The sequence below is a fragment of the Homarus americanus genome, unplaced genomic scaffold, assembly GCF_018991925.1.
Source record: "Homarus americanus isolate GMGI-L3 unplaced genomic scaffold, GMGI_Hamer_2.0 scaffold2539, whole genome shotgun sequence".
NCBI classification, from domain to species: Eukaryota; Metazoa; Arthropoda; class Malacostraca; order Decapoda; family Nephropidae; genus Homarus; species Homarus americanus.
Genome location: NW_024725489.1, coordinates 5,540,639 through 5,562,888, shown reverse-complemented (window position 1 = coordinate 5,562,888; position 22,250 = coordinate 5,540,639). Strand labels below are relative to the sequence as shown.

The window sequence follows — 22,250 nt, the reverse complement described above, 5'->3', positions numbered from 1 at the left end:
ACATACGTGAAGAAGGTAAATCAAACAAATAAATTATTGGGTCTTATAAGAAGGTCGTTCAGACATCTAGACGGTCCTTCCCTCGTAACGATCTTCAATAGTGAAGTGTTTCCCCATCTGGAGTACTGTCACCCCGTCTGGTCCCCGAGATATGCTAGGGACTGTCAGTTGGTTGAAAATGTTCAAAGGAGGGCCACCAGACTGGTGCCTGCCCTTCTCAAGGGGCACTACTCAGTCGAGTGTCCTTACTTGTTGCTGGCGGACGCTCGCCCCACAAGGGGTCACAGCTCAAGATTGAAGAAGCCGCAAGTCCAGAAAACTGTGAGGGCAAACTTTTTCGGAGTGAGAGTTGTGAACTCTTGGAACAATCTACCAGAAAGTGTTGTGACGGCACCGAGTGTGAGCTCTTTCAAGACAAGACTTGACCAACACTGGAGCAGGTTCAGGTACATTCAGGAGCCGGTGCATGCCCAGTACTTGCCAACAGTGCGTAACAGAGACGTGACCGATCGCCCAAGCGGCGAACGAGCCGATCAGTGCAGTGAAGAGGATAAAAGGTGAATCTACACCTTTACTTAACCCAACCCAGCCTTGGCAAACCCAACCTAACCTAACACAATCCAATCTAAGAAAACCTAACTTAACCTAACAAAACTCGACTCAATTTAACCAAACCTATCCCAACAAAAACCTTGGCAGTGATCTTTATGTAATTCCTCAGCCGTGTACTGAAAACACAAGTACCTGATGCCTTAGAACCGGATAATTCTTGTTCTGTTGGTCCTTATCACAATGTCCACTTAAACTTATAGATAAAGAACTGTGATGGTATGAATTGTAGCCACGCCAGCTTACTTCATAACACTTATCGAGACGTGAGACACAGCACAACATCGGGGTCAACATGCTTCCCAGATGGGCGCTGTAAATGCTTCTGTGCTTCACCTTGCACAGGATGTAAGGGGGGTGCCCAATAAACTGTGTTAATGTACACCACGAGGATGCCGGAAAACCAGCGTTTTAAAGTGAGACAGATTGTACAAGTATGGAAACACAGAAGAAGGCAGTTTACCTGTGTGAGGAAAGAAGGATGTTGTAGAGCATACTCTCCCCTACAACTGCCGATTTGTCCGCTGACCAGCCAACCGGCGGCGAGTTCCTCAGACCAAGCCTCGTTTTCGGACTGCGCGGTGATTGACCAGTTACCGCCTTTCACCTCAGCCAATCAGCAGCGCCGCTCACTTCCATCAGAATCGTATAAATAACCCCAGCCTCGCCGTGAAGAGCATCACTTCGGTCACAGGAAGGCCTTCGCAGGCCACACAGACACTCTATTGAAGATGCTCTCCATAGTGGGACCACCTCCAATCCTAACTCCGGTCTGGCTGCTCCAGGAGCTCCAGCCGGAACCACCAAACGGGCCGCCTATAGGCAAAGGCCCGTGTCGGACTACGGACGGACAATCTTAACAACACAACAACAACCGTGAAGAGGACTTCGGTCACAGGAAGGCCTTCGTAGGCCACACAGACACACTAGACAAGATGCTCTCCATAGTGGGACCACCTCCAATCCTAACTCCGGTCTGGCTGCTCCAGGAGCTCCAGCCGGAACCACCAAACGGGCCGCCTATAGGCAAAGGCCCGTGTCGGACTACGGACGGACAATCTTAACAACACAACAACAACCGTGAAGAGGATTTTACTCAACGCTCTCAAACAGAAAAGACCAACTCTCAACAAGCTCCTCACCACACAGCAACTCCCTAGCACTGCATTGTACATATAATATATATATATATAGAAAACGCCATAGTGAGTCTCCCTTCTCACCTTCATTCTTAGTGCAAGATCTACATGTGCATATGTATGTATGTGAACCTAACAAAGAGAAATTTGACAACTGGCCACATACGATACACAACAATGTACTGTAACGGGTTATTCTAGTGTGACCGACATCCACAGAAAAATGGTGGGCACCGCGGGCAAGACGTGTGTTACGAGCCCACGGCCTTGCCGGCGGTACACAGGTTGTCAAATCCACCGAACATTGCCCGTTAAAGTATCGGTAAAAGAGAGAGTGAAGCAACATTGCGGCAAAAAAAAAGGGAAGAAAGATTGGCGACTAAAGGAGGAGAGTTAATAAGACGAAATGCCTTTGATTCCACCCTATCTAACAGTTGGACAGAAGAAGAGCCACCCCAGATATGAGAGCAGCACTCCAAGTTAGGACGCATGAATCCCTTAAATGCTTGAAGCAGATCAGTGAATAAACCAGGTCTTATCTAGACACATTATACACTAGTGATATCACGAAGCTTCCCAACTGCAACCACAATGCATAAATTATCACAACCTGTACTCAAATGTACTAAGTTAATAACTAAAATGTTTATGTTTAGTGCAAACTATGGGATGTTTATACTCAAATTAATTGCCAGCTTACAAGAATTCCAGCAATGCAAGTTACAGTATATTCTGCTAAGTCAGTGACATTTTATAAGGAAAAACTTAAACTCCGTCTTTTATAATCTTGCGTCCATGACCACTCCACTGATAACTATGCACCCAGTAATCTCCCCTCCTGGCTGTCAACACCCCATCTCCCCCTCCCCTTCCACCCAGCCAAACAGGGGAGGTAGATGGCTGTGGGTGATAACAATTACTGGGATGAAGATGATTTTCGGCTTGGTTTTTATCTTATAAAATGTCAGACTTGACTGGCAGAATATAATTTGCATTGCTGGAATTCTTGCAAGATGGCAATTAATTTGAGTATAAGTATCCCATAGTTTGCACTAAACATAAATATTTTAGTTATTAACTTCGTACATTTGAGTCCAGTGGTCTGGATATTATGGCATTGAATGTTAGAGTATTTCAAATAAATTCTTTTAGTTCTGTACATAGACTGGTGGTGGAGGAGGGATGGAGAACCTTAGGGAGAGAAACTGACCACTCATCCCTGCCTGTCATTCTTACTGTAACTGGACAAAATATTGTTTATTTGTTATTTATTAATTAGTAAAGATATGTTACTGTAATAATTTGAACTTATTAATACCAGTACTGTACCCTTCATATACAGTACAGTACAATATTTATTTTTACCTTATTACAGCTACTCCCTATGCCCGTTAAAGTACCTGTGAAAGAGAGAGAGTGAAGCAACATTGCAGTAAAGAGAAATGGAAGAAAGATTATCAACTGAACGAGAAGGTTAATAAAACGAAATGCCTTTGATTCCACCCTATCTAACAGTTGGACAGAAGAGGAGCCATCCCAGATATGACCCAAGCAGTACTCAAGTTAGGATGAATGAATCCCTTGTGTACTTGAAGCAACTGCTCAGGAGTGAAGTAGCAGTGGCATCTGTACAGCATTCCCAGCTTTTGGAAGGCAGCTTTAGCAATGTTGTGGATGTGTGGCTTCCATGACATATTAGAGGAAATGGTGAGGCCTAGCATATGAATTTTACAATTTGGCAGAATGATTGCATCCTGAAATGTGATTGGTGGGAGATCATCTAATTTGGAAAGTGTAATTGGTAAATACCGAGTTTTATTACTATTGGGATGCTGCAAAGAACCGCATTGATAGATGTAATGATATCCGCTATAGAAACAGATCGAGTTTCAGAATTAGGGGAAGGGGAAGATGTGAAGAAGAGTGAAGAGCAGAATCATCAGAACACGAGGGAGTATTCCGTCCGGTCCATACTCCTTACTCGCATCCAACTTGGATAACACGCCAGCAACCCTACGAGTGGAGATAATAGGAAAGTGCATAGGTTCAGTAGGAGGAGCAAGGGTAGGAAGGATAGAGTTGGAATTGTCTAAGGTGGAGTTAGAGGAGAATAAGGTGCCAAGAAGATTGGCTTTATCAGGGGGAGAGTTGGCTATAGAGTTATCAGGTCAGAAGAGGAAAAGAGGGAGTGCAGAAGTTATAACATGTTTTTGGTTATGGACCAGAAGGATTTACTAGAAGAAGAGTTAATCAGGACAGCGGTCTTTCTTTTTATAAAATTCCGCTTGGCCCTAGAAGTAATGAAAGAGGAGTGGGTAATAGGAGGAGATAGTTTCATAACTTGATATGCCTTATCTCTCTCCCTACATGCAAGAGAACAGGTGCAATCAAACCATGCTTGTAAAGTGAATGGGAGTAACCGTCGGATGAGCAGAGAGAGGCTGCGCTATGAGTGATTGGCCTAAAAAATGTTTTAGTGGAATTGAAAAATCCACTCATCTTGTGTTGATCGGCAAGTTTTGAGTTTCACATGCTTTATTTTTCAACCATTCGTTCTTTAGATTGCGAAGTTCACGCTGGGCCGCCGCTTTCTTCTTGCTGAAGGTATCAGCTTTGGTCCGAGACTGAGGGTTGTTCTGCCAGTCAGTTAAAGCAGTACATTTGTCATCAACGAGTACATTGATTGCTGGGTCAGTTTCATCAAACCAGTCTTGGTGTATTCTTTTGATCTGGCCGAGGGTCTGCCTTCAGGTTTTTGTCGTGAGTGTCGAGAATACCGTATTGAGCACTGGGATTTGGGTTTGTTGTCGAGTTGTTTATCAGCCCATGTTCGAGTTCCTCTCTGAAAGCATATGCTACCTGGATCCTCCAGAAGTTTAGTGTTAAAACTTCTTCTGGAGGCTTGTTGCCTTCGCCATTTTGGGGCAACTTGAAGTGAATGTGGCTCTGATGAGCCAATGATCAGTGTCACAGTGGTCTGAGCCACGTATGGCTCAAGTGATGAGGAAATCTCGGCGTTCTCTTTTTCTGACAATGGTGTAACCAATTAGATACCAGTGTTTGGATCATGGGTGTTGCCACGAACCCTTGAACTTGACAGCCTGCCTAAACAAGGTGATAGTGAGGTTGTGTGCAGCTCACTTGCTGAGGAGGAGGAGGATGTTGGAATTACATGTACACCTGCCTAATCCATTTCTCCCCATGATTCCCTGCCATATGTTAGCATCTCTTCCAACTCTGGCATTAAGTCGCCCAGGAGCACAGCCTTATCTTCTCTGGAGATAGAGATTAGCACTTTGTCAAGGTCGGCATAAAAGGCCTCCTTGATGTCATCCTCTGCATCCAGTGTTGGGGCATATACCCTTTCCACTCCCTCCCTCTCTCCTTCCACTTCCTCCCCCTCCCCTTCCACCTCCTCCTCCTCTCCTTCCACCTCCTCCCCCTCTCCTTCCACCTCCTCCCCTCTCCTTCCACCTCCTCCCCCTCTCCTTCCACCTCCACCTCCTCTCCCTCTCCTTGCACCTCCTCCCCCTCCTCTTCTTCCACCTCCACCCCCTCTTCTCCACCTCCTCCCCTCTCCTTCCACCCCACACCCCTCCTCACCTTCTTTCCTCCCCCACACCTTCTTGCCTTCCTTCACCCCTATCCTTCTCCTTCCACACATTCCCCTCTCCTTCCACCTCCTCTGCTTCTCTCACCTCTATCTGTTTCCTTCCACCCCTCTCTACCCCATCCCTCTCCTTCCACCACATCCCCCTCTCCTTCCACCCCTCCCCCTCTCTTCCTTCCTGCTCTCTTAACCCTGCCTATTTCCCTCCACCCCTTCCCCCCCTCCTCTCTTACCCCTAACTATTCCTTCCAACCCCTCCTCTCCCATTTCTTTTCATTCCTCCCTCTCCTTCCATAGTAAATGAGAAATGTTTTATCATACAAAATGGGAATTTGTTAGAAATTTGGAACTTGTGTAACATATATTATACATGCATATACCTGTAACGTACGGTAATTGAGTTAGCCTGCCATACACAGGACTATGATTATGAACATACATATATTTTCCGACTCGCCAGTTTACAAGGACAGTCAAGAAGTACAAACTAATATATTCCCATTTATTTACAATGCTGGTTATAAGAAATATAAAAATGCTTTAATACAGAAATGCCATTATAATTATTAAATGCATCTACAAGAATGGAAGCAAAATACTAGGACGGAAGTAGCGGCATGTTACCATACTTCCAAGTTTTTCTCTCGTCTCCTTACAACATTAGTGGCAGTTGCGTGCTATTAATAATGCGAGCAATAGTGTTATGCACAGTGTGAGTGAATAATGCAAAATGTAGGACCAATTCTAAAACGCCTTTTATGATAATGTCCTCTTCTGCTGGGGACAAGTAATGTGCCAACCAGGATTATCGTACAGTAATTACAACACAGGATTCCCTTCATTCAAAATGGCTGGGACTGGTCTTGGGATCACTGTACCTTCCTGTTACATCCCCCCCCCCCCCAAGCTGCTGTAAATTACAAGTTTCCCTCATAGGCAGAAAGGCTAATGCTTCTTGCATGCTGGCAAGCCAAACAGGTGTGCTATCTTGGAAAAAATCCACGATCATCCATTCAAACTAGCTTCCACTAACCGCCGAGAGAAAGGGTGACAATACCAAAGACAAAAATAGTATCTCGTCATACCAACCAAATAGTATCTTCAAATTGTTTCAAAGTCATGTTATGTTGTATATCTTAAAAAAAAGTGCTGACTCTGGAAATACCTTTACAGTACTGGCATTATACTTCATGGAAATGATAACCCCAAAACTTGATACAAAACTATACTGCAAGGTAGCAGAAGCTGGAAGAACAACACTATCCTCCAGTTACCAAACGAAAGCCAGAAATGACCAGACAAAGCCACTAAAAGAAGACTAAAGTCTCCTGACCCTACAAACAGAAGTACAATCAAAGACAAAAGTCGTGAAACATTATGAGAGCCCTACCACAAGGCAGAGCACACCAAAAGTTTATCCCTTCAGCATATGTTTTCACCAAAACTCACAACACGACTGTGATTGAACGGCATTTAAATCTACAGCCACCTCCTCAAAAAGACTAATAGGTCATTGTGGATCCCTTTATTCTGCAAATATGTTCCAAAATTAAATATAGATGGCTTAGCACATTTTTCTTCAACAGCTATCCTTATGGTACAGCAATCTAATTGTTCTTGCCCAAACATGGCAATTGCAACATCATGTACAGTATCTTAAAGTAGCTGTCCACATAAGTAATGCAATGTGTATTTATTAGGGTCAGTATACCACAGCTACACATACCAACCCTTCTGTACATAACAGTAGTGATTTGCAACCTATCCTTAAAATAATATATATAAAAAAATGCAACAAAATCAGCATAAATGCTGAATATGATTCCTGGTCTATGGTGTTGGTTGTAAATACATCTGGTGTACCATTAATACATACAAGATGATCCACATCAGTATGATCTGGGTTAAGATTACAACCAGTATCTTTCACCTGGTATGACCTGATAGTTGATAATACCGTGCCTTCTCTGGTGTGAAGGCTGTGGTAAGAACCGTCAGTCACCCTTGGCTTACTCCACAAAGTTGGGATACATTCAATATAGCTAGATCTTTTCCTGGAATCCTATTTTAGATCCCACCATAGTACTGTATCTTCTACCTCAGGACGAGACCCCTCGCATCCAGTAAATGTATCCAACAGGAGGCTGAACTATACATCAGGGAATGTCAGTCACCAAGGGGTATCTTCAGCAGGAGGCAGAGTGAGGTAAGCAAAACAATTGAGCTAGACTGGAGGATCCTGCAGCCATCCAAGATGGCTGACCTGTTCAGCTTAACAAGTAACATGCAAGAGTGTCAACTCGACCACCTAGCTCTCATTTGTCTGAGGACAACCTCTGCTTGGTTTGTGGTTTTCTTGAAGGCCCTGCTTGCATGACATAGGTAGAGATCATAAAATTAAATCAAACCGCCCTAACCCCAATAATCTTGGTTAGCACATTACTTGGGACACTAGGGGAGGGGAGGCACTAAGCCATAAAATTAAATGCCATCCCTAAATGGAAATCGTTATAAAATATACAAAAAAAATTCTAACATTAAATCAAGCTCTGTTTCTTGGTACAATATAAGGCAAGTTTAGTAGTCTTTGAAATAATGAGGTGTGGTCTATAGTAATTAGTTTCCATCTTTGTACTGATACAGTATACAGTACAGGGTTGCAATACGCTTCATGATGGAGGGTTGTCACTGGTTAAGTCCCATATCAGAGGGACCTATTGACAATTTAAGACTAGTTAAATGCAAATAGCCAAGCATAATATTAGCACACACAATATATATATATATATATATATATATATATATATATATATATATATATATATATATATATATATATATATATATATATATATATATATATATATATATATATATATATATATATATTCCAGATAGTGTCACATTCATACAAAACCTCATTATGATTCTCAAGCTTGTTGGACTAGAAAATAGCAGAATTGTTAATGTAATATTTGTAGCCAGTTCAGTGGCAATGCCTTTTCAAGTTATATACAATATATACAAAGATATGCCAGTAATTTATCCATCTGTTACATAATTTCCCACAGGTAATAAGTACTCTTGGGAAATACACCTGCATGAAATAAACTTGAGACACATCAGGAGATCCACAACTCATATAGGTAATTTTTTGGTCACTTATATACTATCACATGGAAAACACTTAAAAAAATTATTGTATACAATCATAAAAGAAAAGTGTGTACTTGTGTGCAACAAAGAGGCACAATGTTCCTGACAGTATTAAAGGTACTGCTGCTCACAATACCAGTAAAACATTATTATTATGGACAAGAATGTAGTCCTCTAAAGGAATGCTTATATCTAATCAGAATCTGCAACTTATTACTTTATGGATAGTAAACACAAATTTTAAATCATCTAATCAACTTAAAGTACAATGGAAAATTTCTAGTACTGTGTTAATATATATATATTTTATCCATATGTATTAAACATGACTGGATTTGGGTAACAAAATTCACACAACAAATTAAACTATCAGATTGGAGATAAGACAATAATAAAGATATTAATAATAGTATGAATGTTGCATCTATGTCTCAGCATCAGGAGGTACACCCAGGTAGTGCTTGGGAGGTTTTAGGCCAGTCTGCACAGTCAGGACCACACTTCTATTTAAGCTAATGGCTGGATACAGAACTCCACTTACTCCAGTCAGAGATAAATGTCCCTGTAAAGAAAAAAAATAATAATTACAAAATATGACCAAAGCTTGACCAATCTCTGCTACCTTTAAGAACTAGAGCTAAAGGGTAGTCGGTAATTAACACCCCCGAACCTCTGGTAGGCTTCACTTGTGTCCAAATTCCAAGGGCTCTTTTCTATACTGAAGATCAAAGCACCACTTAAATTATACAAAAACCATATTATCCAGAGAGACATCCCTACTGACAATATAAACACAACTCAATATTTTCTAGTTCCCTGTTGGTGCATAATTTCTGTGATTGCCAAGTAATCATTACACAATAAGGTCTAAGCATAATTACATCATTCTTTGTTTACCACAATGCATTCTGGGCACCACCTGGGGGTGGATCAGCCATCTTTGTTTTTATACTTCTTGAATTACAAGAGCTGTATGACATACTGTAGCTGCAGTTATTTGCCACTAAAATGTCAGCAGAATTGGGTTTCATCGACAAGACAAGCACACCTACAGTACACCAGGCCCCACCAGTCCTCTAACACCCTACAGTACACCAGGCCCCGGCACTCATCTAACAACCTACAGTACACCAGGCCCCACCAATCCTCTAACACCCTACAGTACAGCAGGCCCCACCAGTCATCTAATACCCTACAGTACACCAGGCCCTGGCACTCATCTAACACCCTACAGTACACCAGGCCCCAGCAGTCCTCTAACACCCTACAGTACAGCAGGCCCCACCAGTCATCTAATACCCTACAGTACACCAGGCCCTGGCACTCATCTAACACCCTACAGTACACCAGGCCCCAGCAGTCCTCTAACACCCTACAGTACAGCAGGCCCCACCAGTCCCTCTAACACCCAGCACACACCAGGGCCCCACCAGTCCTCGAACAACCTACAGTACACCAGGCCCCACCAGTCTCTAACACCCTACAGTACACCAGGCTCCAGTGGTCCCTTCACCCTGCACACCAGGCCCCACCAGTCCTCGAACAACCTACAGTACACCAGGCCCCACCAGTCTCTAACACCCTACAGTACACCAGGCCCCACCTCAGTCCTCTAACACCCTCAGTACACCAGGCCCCAGCAGTCCCTCTAACAACCTACAGTACGCCAGGGCCCCAGCAGTCCCTCAACACCCTACAGTACACCAGGCCCCACCAGTCCTCTAACAACCTACAGTACGCCAGGCCCCGGCTGTCATCTAACACCCTACAGTACACCAGGCCCCACCAGTCCTCTAACAACCTACAGTACGCCAGGCCCCGGCTGTCATCTAACACCCTACAATACACCAGGCCCCGGGTGTCATCTAACACCCTACAGTACAGCAGTCATCTAACAACTGTACTATTATACTAAGCACTAGTAGAATCCAGTCTATAGACTACAGTATTACCCCGCCTAACGCGGTTTCACTTAACGCGTTTTATCATATACGCGGTGCCTCGCCAGAGCTGAACTTTCACTTAACGCGGAATTTTTCATCATATACGCGGTGAGTGTCCGGCTCGAGACGCTATTTTTAGATTTTGCCCACGCGCCACGCGCCACCCGCCTGCCCGCCCGCCTGCCTGCCTCTCCCTCCTCCTCCCTCCGCTTGGGCAAGCGGCGCGGTAAGGTTGCGCAGTGTGTGTCTTTGTTGCGTTATCACTGACGTCATATGACGTATCGGACTGTGTGATTGGCCATGCATCCCTACCCCCCTCTGCTGCTAGCTGTAATTGGCTTAAAGTATTATGACGTGACCACCCCGGGGAGGGGGAGGGAGGGAGGAGAGAGACGATGCTTGACCTAGCTGCGGCAGTTTCATCCCTCAAGGCCACACCGTGTAAACGCGCATCCATTGTTCCGTAAAATGGCTTCCGCCGGACCACCACCGCCCCCAGAGAGAGACCTTTCCTTACCTGGACCCAGCGGCACTAAGCCAAAGAAGATACGACGTTCATTAAGCTACGAGGTGAAGTACCAAATTGTTCAAGATTTGGAGAAAGGAAGACGGCAAGTTGATCTCGCGCGCCAGCATGGCGTCAACGAATCTACGATTCGTACGATCAAGAAGGATGCAGCCAAGATCAAAGAGCACATGAAAATCACAAAGTCTGCAGGTGCTTCATCTATCAGGTATTGCCAGAACAGGGTGCTGGCAAAAGTGGAAAATTTGCTGGTGAGTTATTTGGTGCGTCAGGCGCGACGCAACATGGCGGTGGACACGCGCTCAGTGCAGGAGTACGCACGTGAGCTATACGCAGCAGTGTCACGTAAGCTGGGAATTGCAGAGCCCAAACCCTTCAATGCTTCCTCTGGTTGGCTGCATAGGTTTAAGAAGAGGAACAAGATCACCAACATCAACATTGGTGGTGAGGAAGCGAGTGCTGACCGTGTGGCGGCTAGAGATTTTCCTCCGTTCTTACGTGAGATTATGGAGGAAGGACAGTACACCGACGACCAGGTGTTTAACATGGACGAATCTGGTCTTTTCTGGAAAAAGTTACCTTCCAAGACCTTCGTTGTCCAGTCTGCCAGCAAGGTAAGGGGTCGGAAGTTGCAGAAGGAACGCATCACCGTCCTGTTTACCACCAATGCCTCCGGTACCTGTAAACCAAAGTTATCGGTGATTCACACAGCCCGCAAGCCGCACGCCTACAAGAATATGGACATGAACAAGCTTAATGTCCACTGGCTAACCGCACGTAAGGCGTGGATGTCCTCTTCTCTGTCCCTCTTCTGGTTTGACAACTGTTTTGTTCCCGACGTGAAGAAATTCTGCGAGCAACAGAATGTTCCATTCAATATTTTGTTGCTCCTTGACAACGCACCTGGACACTCGCCCCTACTTATGGATCGTCACCCCAACGTAAAAGTGGTCTTCCTTCCTCCCAACACTACGTCATTAATCCAGCCCATGGACCAGGAGTTGATCTGCAATGTGAAAGCTGCGTACTCTGCAAAGAAGTTCAAGCTCCTGAACGACTCTACCAACACCAAGGATGAGTTGCGTAAGCTGGGTGACACCGACAGCGAGAGCAAAAGCGACGAGGACAAGGAACAAGAGGCGGTGACTCAAGAACTTCTCGTCAAACAATTTTGGAAGAAGTTTAACGTTAAACAAGCTGTAGACTTCTTGGTGGAGGCATGGGATCTGCTGACTATTGCTACGATTCGTCACGCATGGAGACATGTGTTGCATGGCATACCAGGTGAGAGGAGGAGTGAACCTGTGACTGGTCAGGTTCAGACTGTTGCAGTAGCAGTGGACCTTGCCAGAGAAGCTGCGCTCAATATTACAGCTGAAGGCTTCTCCGAGACCACCAACGAAGACATCCTGGAGGTGATCAAAGATCCTGAAGTGACTGCCGACGAGATGTTGGAAGAAGAACACGCCAGTGAAGAGGAGGAAGAAGGTGCGTCATTCTCCGAAGAACCTAGTTTAAGTCATAGTGATATTAAGTGTGCCATAGAGTTTGCAGAAAAAATTAAGTCCGTCCTTTCCCGCGACAATGACGATGAACGCTATGAAGTCTTCCATACCCGACTGGTGCAGGCTATGGAGCCGTACATCACGGTGTATCATGACAACATCAAAGCCAGCCGTCAGCAAAGCATAACCGAGTTCTTCGCCCGCAACCCACCACAGCCAGCCCAAGCCAGTGATAGTGAAAGTGAAGTTGACTTTGAGGGATTTGTCAGGGAAGCCCTGACAACTGTAAGTGACAGTGATGCTGATTCACCTAGTAATGGTGATTCACCTGAGGGCCAGTAATCTGCCCTCTGCCTCGGAACCAGCCTCCATCCCCGTATGCCGACCCATCTCTTCTACTACCGTAAGTGTTCCACAATATTTTTCGTTTTTTAACCTATTCTTTATTTTTCCTATGTTAACCTTTATCTTTCCAAACCTAACCTCTTCTATATTACTTGTTTTTTCATACCATCATAAAGTTAAGATAGAATTTTTACTACAACATAGTTATGTGTCGTCAAAAAGTGGAGTTTGGGGGTCGGGCTGGTTTCTATTGGAATTAATCCCATATGTTCTGTTGTTCACTTAACGCGGATTTCACTTAACGCGGGACCCTCTGGGTTCAATTGACCGCGTTAAGTGGGGTACAACTGTAGTTCACTGGTTAGCTCTCATAAATGTCATGGTTGTGTTGACGTGTTTGATCAGTGAGCAAGTGTTCATAGTTTTCGACTCTGATTCCCCTACAGAAAACTCTACATATAAGCCATCATCTTAGGTTATTAATTTCATTGTATTTAATCACAGAACACTTTAAATCCATCCCTTTAACACCTTCACTACAGCGACATCACTTTCATATTTTATTCGGCTAATGCCAGATGATTTTCGTCAGCTCAGAGGAGACACTGCAGACAAGAGTTTAACACAACTTTCTCCTAAAATAACTTGTACTTCTGTTATACTGAACGAAAATATCCCCAGGCTTTGCAGTAAACAAATGATGAAGTATTTATGGGTCACGTCTGATATTTACACAGATACAGTAATTATGAGTGTTTTTATAGCATATAGTACAGGTATATAATGCCCTAGAGTGACCGTACTTCTTGCTAAATTTCCTTCATCAAATTCACTGTATACACACACACATCCTCAACACCGGCTCCTACTACCACCCGAGATCCCTCGTCCAAGAATTGCTGTTCGACACCACAACCGCATCCAGCCCATACGTGCACGAACTGATCGCAATAAGAACAGCCCAGTCCCAACCATTGTAAAAAATTATCAATAACTTGTAATCAACCAGTTTGTTCAATCCCATTCGCTCTTAGTTTCTGCACTGTCACTATGTTGAAATACCCTGTACTTTGAGCTTCTCCCCACCTAATTATTATATATATCATATTTGTATCACTTATGTTACTTGTATATTATTTGTAAATCAAGTGACCCATTCCCCAATTATGTAACTATATTTTCAGCCTTCCAGCTGCCATGCTCTTTCAATAAACTGTTAATTATTATTATTATTATTATTATTATTATTATTATTATTATTATTATTATTACACACACACAGGATCTAAACTATACAATATGGATACAGGATATGAAATCACTTTTCTGTTCACTTTCCATTTCTCTAATAAAATTAAAGTCACAGGAAAATAGTCAAAATTTTGACTAGGAAAAGTCACAATTTATTTAAATGCCATTAACAACTTAAGTTAGTTTGGGTTGGGATGCATATTCTAACTATAAAATGAACTTATCATCTTTTTCTACAGAATAATGGTCCCTAGTTGTATAATGTGACTTTTTTTTATAACTTATGTGAGTGACTTTTCTCCTACATTTCAATGACAGGTTAACGTGGGTATCTCTGTGTAATAATAATAATAATAATAATTAATGGTTTATTGAAAAAGTCGGCAGCCTGAAGGCTGAAAATATACATTGGACAAAAATGACTTATTACATACAAAGACGTGGGTCATTTAACAAAAGCTTTCATTACTGATAAAAGAAGGAACATGAATTGAACATACAAATTATTATAGTGTGTGTGTGTGTGTGTGTGTGTGAGCACTGCTAGCTTCCTCTCGCTTTCAGCTACCGCCGCTGGCTAGCCCTCGTGGTGAAAAGGGAAGCAACCTTGCGTAAGTCTTCCCCTATCAGTACACAGCCTCTTCACCTTCAAGACTCCAGTGGCAACACACGGAACTGGGTGCCTCGTGGGCCCAGGCTAGACCAGTAGGGGATCTAAGAGCAGCAGTGGGCCCCAGAGGGACAATGCATAGGCCCAATGACATGTGGACACTCCCTGGCACCTACCAAACACTGTCCCGCTGCCTTGCAGACTAAACTTGGTAGGTATAAGGCTATGGGAGTAAACTCCAAACGAAAAATCTGCAGTGGAGCCCCGCATCATGCAGACATGTTTACAGAGCTCCAATAAGACCCCAACGGCGGCATAAGCGGAAGAGGTGACCACCATAGGAACCCTACGACTATACCAGTGGATGAAGGCAATGCATGATAGACAGACTACTAAGGCGAAACCCAACAAGCTAGGCTATCGGCAGTCCATTGCAACTCTCTCTCTCTCTCTCTCTCTCCATAGTCATTGCAACTACTTGCACCATTGGATCAGGAAAAGGGAGAGGCAAGATGTGAGGTTGCAGCTTGTGCTCCTGCCTCACATAAAATCAAATCACGCACAGCCATCATCCAGCTTATCATACTTCTCATCATCAAACCCCTATGCCCCCAAAACACCCAGGAGGTCCCTCAACACCCAGAGCTGACCCATCTCAGCTATCCTCCATCCCTGGAAGAGGTAGCTACTGCCATCAAGCAGATGAAATATAACAAAGCCACAGGGCCTGATGGAATCCCAGCTGAAGTGTATAAAGCAGGAGGACCTCTGCTTACCAGCCGTCTCCACTCTCTCCTGGAGAATATATGGGAAAAGGCGGAAATCCCCCAAGCTATTAAAGATGCCTCCATCGTCAATATTTATAAGAATAAGGGAGACCGGTCAGATTGTGGCAACTACCGTGGGATCTTACTGCTCTCCGTAGCTGGCAAGATTATTGTCCGAGTCCTCCTAAGCAGACTTCTTCCAGAGGCAGAAAACTTCCACCCAGCATCTCAATGTGGCTTTAGACCATCAAGTGGCACCACTGACATGATCTTTGCTGCCTGCCAGACACAGGAAAAGTGCAGAGAACAGAGTCGTGACCTGTACATGGCCTTCATCGACCTTACCAAGGCCTTCGACTCGGTCAACAGGGAAGCCCTCTGGCGGACCCTCAACTGTTTGGCTGCCCACCAAAATTCATCACCATTGTGAGGCAACTCCGTGATGGCATGAACGGCAGTGTCCTGCACAATGGCACCCAGTCTGAGTTCTACCCCACCCAAATGGGGGTAAAACAAGAATGTGTAGTGGCACCAACTCTCTCTTCTATGGTCTTGGCTGCCTTCCTTACTCGTGCCAGTGCCAATTTAGCCGGCGGGGTGGACATCAAGTACCATGAAAGGACTTTTCAACATAAGACAACTCCAGGCAGGAACAAAGTTGTCAGCTGAGTCCATCACTGAACTTCAGTACGCAGATAACCTCACACTAGTCGCTCACACTGAACAAAACCTACAGAAGATCCTGAATACCTACGCAGATGCGTATGCACACTTCAGCCCTGAGATGAATGCACTTAAGACTCAGATTCTCTTTCAGCCTGCCCCTGGTTCAGCCACACCACCATCCATGCAGCTTAATGGTACTACCCTCTCTAATGCTACCCATTCCAGTACCTTGGCTCCCACCTGTCCACCACCATGGACAACAATGAAGAGATTCAGCATCAGATCAGATGTGTATCTCAAGCCTTTGGCAGAATCCGTACCCGTGTCTTCAGCTGTAGGGAGCTGAAATTATCTACAAAGTTACACGTATATCAAGCAGTGGTCCTCCCTACCCCACTATATGGCAGTGAGACATGGGTCACATACAGGAGGCACCTCAAAGCACTTGAAAACTTTCACCAATGTAGTCTACGTTCCATCCCCCGAGTTCGCTGGGAAGACAAGAGAACAAATGCCAGTATTCTCGCTGACACCAACTGTAAGAGCATCGCGGCTACCATTATCCATGAACAACTACATTGGACTCGCCATGTTACTCTCATAAACGACAGTAGACTGCCAAAGCAGCTACTTTACAGTCTCCTAACGAATGGTAAACGTAAAGCTGACGCGCAACTGAAAAGGTATAAGGATAGTCTTAAAACAAACCTGAAAAAGTATAAAATCGACCCCCTCACCTGGGAGACTATTATTCCACACCATAACGCTTGGAGGAGCACCACATGAAGTGTCATTACTTTCGAGTTAGCCCAACTGCATACCCAGGCAGACAAGCGCCAGCGCCGGAAATATGTTGCCGCCTCCCCTCCCGCACTAGATGTAGCCCTCCACATGAGCAACATCTGTGAACAACTCTGCAGGTCCCATATCGGTCTCTCTAGTCACCTCAAACCTCACCAACGAAGGTGACATCCTGAATAACTCATATTATTGTTTCATAACTGGATGATCGTCATACTCAATTCCGAGTGACAACAAAGTAGTAGTAGTAGTAGTAGAAGTAGTAGTAGTAGTAGTAGTAGTAGTAGTAGTAGTGTGTGTGTGTGTGTGTGTGTGTGTGTGTGTGTGTGTGTGTGGAAAAAACCTACAAAACTTACCTGTAACTCCCCATTAACATAGAAGCTAAGTGTCTTTTCAGGTAGATTGAGCAACAGTCCTACAGTGTCCCCTGTCCGCACCCCTCCAGTGGACCGGTTGAAGTGTTCTCCGCCGTGCATCAGCCAAGATCGCTCGCTGTCAATGTACATGCTCCAACTGCCTCCACATTTACCTGCAAAAGTCTTTCTCACTGAGCACAAAATTTGGTTTACCCAGGTACAGTACATTGGTTATTTTTTTCCATGTTGTTTATATTATTCATCAAAGTTATTCTTAGTACAACATGTGTAAAAATCTAACACTTGTAAACACCAATGAATGATGAGTTCTATTCATACCACACATTACTGATAGTCCTCACTACACTAATAGTAAGAGTGTGCAATAAACACTTCAGTACAAGGTATTCGACACAACTGAACAGTACTTACCAAGTATCATCTCCTTGCAGATATCAACTCTTGACAGTCCAAAAGCAATGTCAGCATTTCCATCATATTTTTCAATCTTGAACTCCCAGTAGTGGACGCCCCTGGAGAAGCCAACACTTCCAAGAGCCACTCGGTGCTCATAAGAGTCACAAGAGATAGTGAAGCCATTTTCAGACAGTGTGTGGTCGAGGTGGTTGGACTCTAAGGTGAACCAAGCAACTGCAAGAAAAAATTTTTATACTGTTTAACTGTAAAAAATAAAAAACAGGTCAGCCATATACATACAGTATAGTACGTAGCTGACACCTTTTGAAATCCATACAATATACCTTAAAAATCCAATATTTGTGATTATTATTACATTTCCATGAAATATTTTTTCCCATGTATACTACAAGCCTTCTGCTTGATGCAGGGTGGCCAGACAGGTGTTGATCCCCTGAATTCTTAGTACAGTATCAGCAGCTAGTGAGTTGCCCCCACCTCTTTGGCGGGACTCTAGTCCACTGTAGGCTTGTTCCTTCAGCAAGCACACCTGATGGTGTACTCATTTTATTGCTGTTTGTGCAAGGCCTAGTGTACAAGGAGAAAAATTACCTATCAATATTCCATCTGAGATATACAGTACAGTGTTGCACAACATATCACATGAAAAGACTACCTTGCTGATTTCTGACAATTCATATACGAGGTCTGTCCGGAAAGTATCCAGCCATTTGCTATTAAAAAAAATACTGCTTACCTAGGACAATGATGCCTTCGTCCCCTTCAAGGTACTTCCCTTGGGACCTCACACACTTCTCCCAGCGTCCCTTCCACTTTTCAAAACAGTCTGCAAAGTCCTTTTTCGGGACCTCCATCAGCTGCCTCGTCGCATTCTCCTTAATCTCGTCCAGGCCAAACAATAACGAAGGAGTACTACATCGAAGTTTTTCGCCGGCTGAGGGATGCGGTAAGAAGAAACGGCCACAGCTGTGGGCAAGTGGTGACTGGCAGCTTCATCATGACAAAGCGCCTGCCCATTCGTCACGTCTCGTGCAGGTTTTTTGGCAAAACATCGCATCACCCAGGTCTCTCAGCCCCCGACAGCCCAGATTTGGCTCCCTGCGACTTCTGGCTTTTCTCAAAGCTAAAATCGCCGTTGAAAGGGAGGAGATGTCAGACCGTGGACGAGATTAAGGAGAATGCAACGCAACAGCTGATGGAGATCCCGAAAAAGGATTTTGCAGACTGTTTTGAAAAGTGGAAGGGACGCTGAGAGAAGTGTGTGAGGTCCCAAGGGGAGTACTTTGAAGGGGACTAAGGCGCCATTGTCCTAGGTAAGGAATATTTTTTTTAATAGTAAATGGCTGGATACTTTCCGGACAGACCTCGTAATTTACAAGGCACATGAAGAAGCCTTAACAAACTACTGTATATTCATATTGTTTTAATTGTCTTATGCACATATCATTTTAAGTCACATGAAATATCTCCAAACTAAATAACACATTACAATACAGTATAACATTTCATGTGAAGTAAAGGCACAGCATAATTGATTTATTATTGTAAATACAGGTTGTACCTCTCTAGTCCGGCATTCTGTGGTCCGGAAACTCTCGTGGTTCGGAACGATTTTAGTTTGCCCATGGAGAAAATTAATTTGAGTCTGGTACTTTCGATGTTTGGTTAAATTTGGCCTTATTTACCCTACTTTTTTGGCGAATTACTACCTGTAATAAAGCAACATCCTAATAAACCAACAAAAATAACACAGATAAAGTTAAATAAAAACTTAAAACAACACAGAAAAGTTCTTCTGTTCTACAGCTTTAGCTAGAGTTGAACCTGATGACTTGGCAACTTCGTCATCCGAGTAAAAACACACACAACAACATTGGCTGTCTTTATGTTTTCAACTTTACCACCACTGGTGGGTAGAATTTTTGTTTTAAATTCAGAAACATTAATTAAAATATATATGAACAGTAAATAAGTGTTGCTTTCATATTCTTATGTAGAGTAATGACGATATGTTTTCACATGTGTGCACTTACATATGTGATCTCTCTTTTTTTTTTACCATTAATGGTTAGCTACTTCCATTGTTCAATTTATTAACATTAAATAACATTATTTAAAACAATCATATTAATTTTTTTACAGCTACAACCAGGGTCTTATTTTCTTCAGTTTTATATGTAGAACCAGTCAGTCACTGGTTTTGTAAACAACGAAAACAATGCTGTGTCGTCTCCTCGTGTGTTTTAATATTTTACGTATTATTAATGAATTGTATTGTTCATTTTGCACACATAAACATTAATTCAATCAAAAAGACATTCAGTAATAAACAATAATGAATGTTTTGTACATAGAGAAATGACGCTATTTACACAATTGTGCACGTCTGAAAGTTGGCAGGCCGCTAAAACTCGTCGAAATTTTAAATTGTGCAGTGTTTTTTTTTGTGTCCAAATAAAAAACGTTGAATTAAAAATTTGCGAAGTTTGAGAACCTACTGTACAACATTTAACCCTTCAATATGTCTTCAGAGAGACCACGAAGCAGTGAAAGTGGTGCTAGTGCTTCCAAGTGTATGCACAAGTCACTAACTATCCAGGAAAAGGGTGAATTTCCAAGGTCCGGAAATTTCCATGGTCTGGCACCAGTCAGGTCCCGAGGTTGCCGGACTAGAGAGGTACAACCTGTACAGTACAGTACAGTCAGTTCTGCTATAACGCGATAGTTGTGTTCTTGTAAAACATTGTGTTATAGAAATTCGCGTAATAGAAATAACAGGGCATATGGAGAAAATAGGGTTAGGTGCAGATTACTACTCGAAATCGAAAAAATTTTAGTTGTTAGCCTAACACAAAGGTTAGCACAGTCTGAATAAATGTTACATTCATATCTAATAATTAAATCATACAGTAAACGTAACACTTTACTGTGAAGAAATATGAATATAACTTGATGGGGGAGAAGGGTGATTTTGAGGTTGATAACATCGAGCTTCTCTTCAAGTGTTATAGCCTTTCCTTTACGATCATCACCGGGAATGCGATCACCAGAACGCTTCTTGGAGATATTCTTCTTTACCATATTCACAGTTAATACCACAAAATTGGAGAAATAGTAAGCAAAAATCGCGTTTCAGCAAACAAGCGTTCGCGTTATACAAACATCGTTCCTCTATTCATAAATCGCGTTACAGCCAATTCGCGTTGTCAAAACACGCGTTATAGCAAAACTCACTGTATTCTAATTAGTATCTATAATTATTTCAAAGGTCATTAATTAACACTAATTACTGTCGAATTAATTAATTTGTGAAACCAGACTTTTAATCATCATGTAAAGTTGTGCCTTTGTATGAAACTTGAACAAAATCCATGGTATGACCCCAAGTGCCGAAAATCAAGGTACAGTACTGTACAGTATTAGGTCGGGCGTATTTTTTATGTCAAACGACATTTGTTTGGAAAGTGAAAACTAACGTCTTTATTTAGTCATGATAGTTTATATTTGCAAGAAAATGTATATAAAAGTGATTTATAACATATGGGCACAGCAGGGTTGGCAAAACCCACTGGTTTATTAAGAAACATTGGCTCAATTATAATTATCTTTTTAATGCTATTATGTTTGTTTTAATAAGTTTTAAGTATTTTTAAGTCCTTTTTATAACTCTTTAATATGCTATTAATTTTAAACATTATGTTCAGGATGATTTAACAATCATTTATACTCTTTTCCATCTCAATACATCACTGTGAAAAGGTACTGTTGGGGAGGGAGGGAGGGAGGGAGGGGGGGGGGGAGAGATAGGCAGTGGCAACTTGGCTCCCCTGAACCCATATAATATGTGATCTGAACACTTTAGAATCAGAGCCCAACCATACACAGATGCAGTGACCAGTTATATTGGAAAGTGGCAACTATGCTCCCATTTATTCAGCCATGTAAGAAAGCTTATTATCACCACTTTCACCAGTGTATAATAGTTCACAACCACAGGGACATAACACCCATATATATTTCAAATGTTTCACTTTCATTCCCATTTACTATTATTGTTACCCAGCTGTTCTCATAGAATGCTTTTACTGCCTTTAATAGCCTTCCTCCCACCCCATACACTTGTAATGCCTCCCACAATGCTTTTCTCTTCACCCTATCATAGGCTTTTCCAAATCTACTATAAATCATTAAAAACATCTGTAAGTAATAAAAACCAAGACAAATTTATTAAAAACCAAGAATGAGAGCAGAGTTAATTTTTTTATGGTTTAATCTATTGGTTTAAATTGGCCAACCCTTAATTCATATATTAAATGACTATGGAGTTAAGATCTACAGTGAGAAGAGAGACACAGACTCACAGATGAGAGGAAACTGTGAAGAGAATCATCACCAGAGTAAACACAGTGTACTGTACTGTGGCTCTGTTTGACATTAGTGAAGCTTAACAACCTAATCTATTCACTACCATCACAATGTTTCTTATACAAAGCCATAATTAGTATGGCTTCATCACCTCTCATTTTCA

General features: G+C 42.8%; 1 protein-coding gene across 2 annotated transcripts in view; it reads right to left on the bottom strand.

Annotated features, from left to right (window-relative positions):
- Positions 1 to 8,246: 8,246 nt before the first annotated feature.
- The window catches only part of LOC121865048 (E3 ubiquitin-protein ligase TRIM9-like), a 45,273-nt gene continuing 31,269 nt past the window's right edge, over positions 8,247 to 22,250 (bottom strand). For both annotated transcript variants that reach the window (XM_042364376.1, XM_042364377.1), the window contains 3 exons: positions 17,717 to 17,935; positions 17,285 to 17,457; positions 8,247 to 9,076 (listed from right to left, as the gene is read on the bottom strand). In XM_042364376.1, the coding sequence (XP_042220310.1) occupies positions 8,939 to 9,076; positions 17,285 to 17,457; positions 17,717 to 17,935 (530 nt within the window). In that variant the 3' untranslated portion in view covers positions 8,247 to 8,938. The remainder of the gene's footprint in view (positions 9,077 to 17,284; positions 17,458 to 17,716; positions 17,936 to 22,250) is intronic.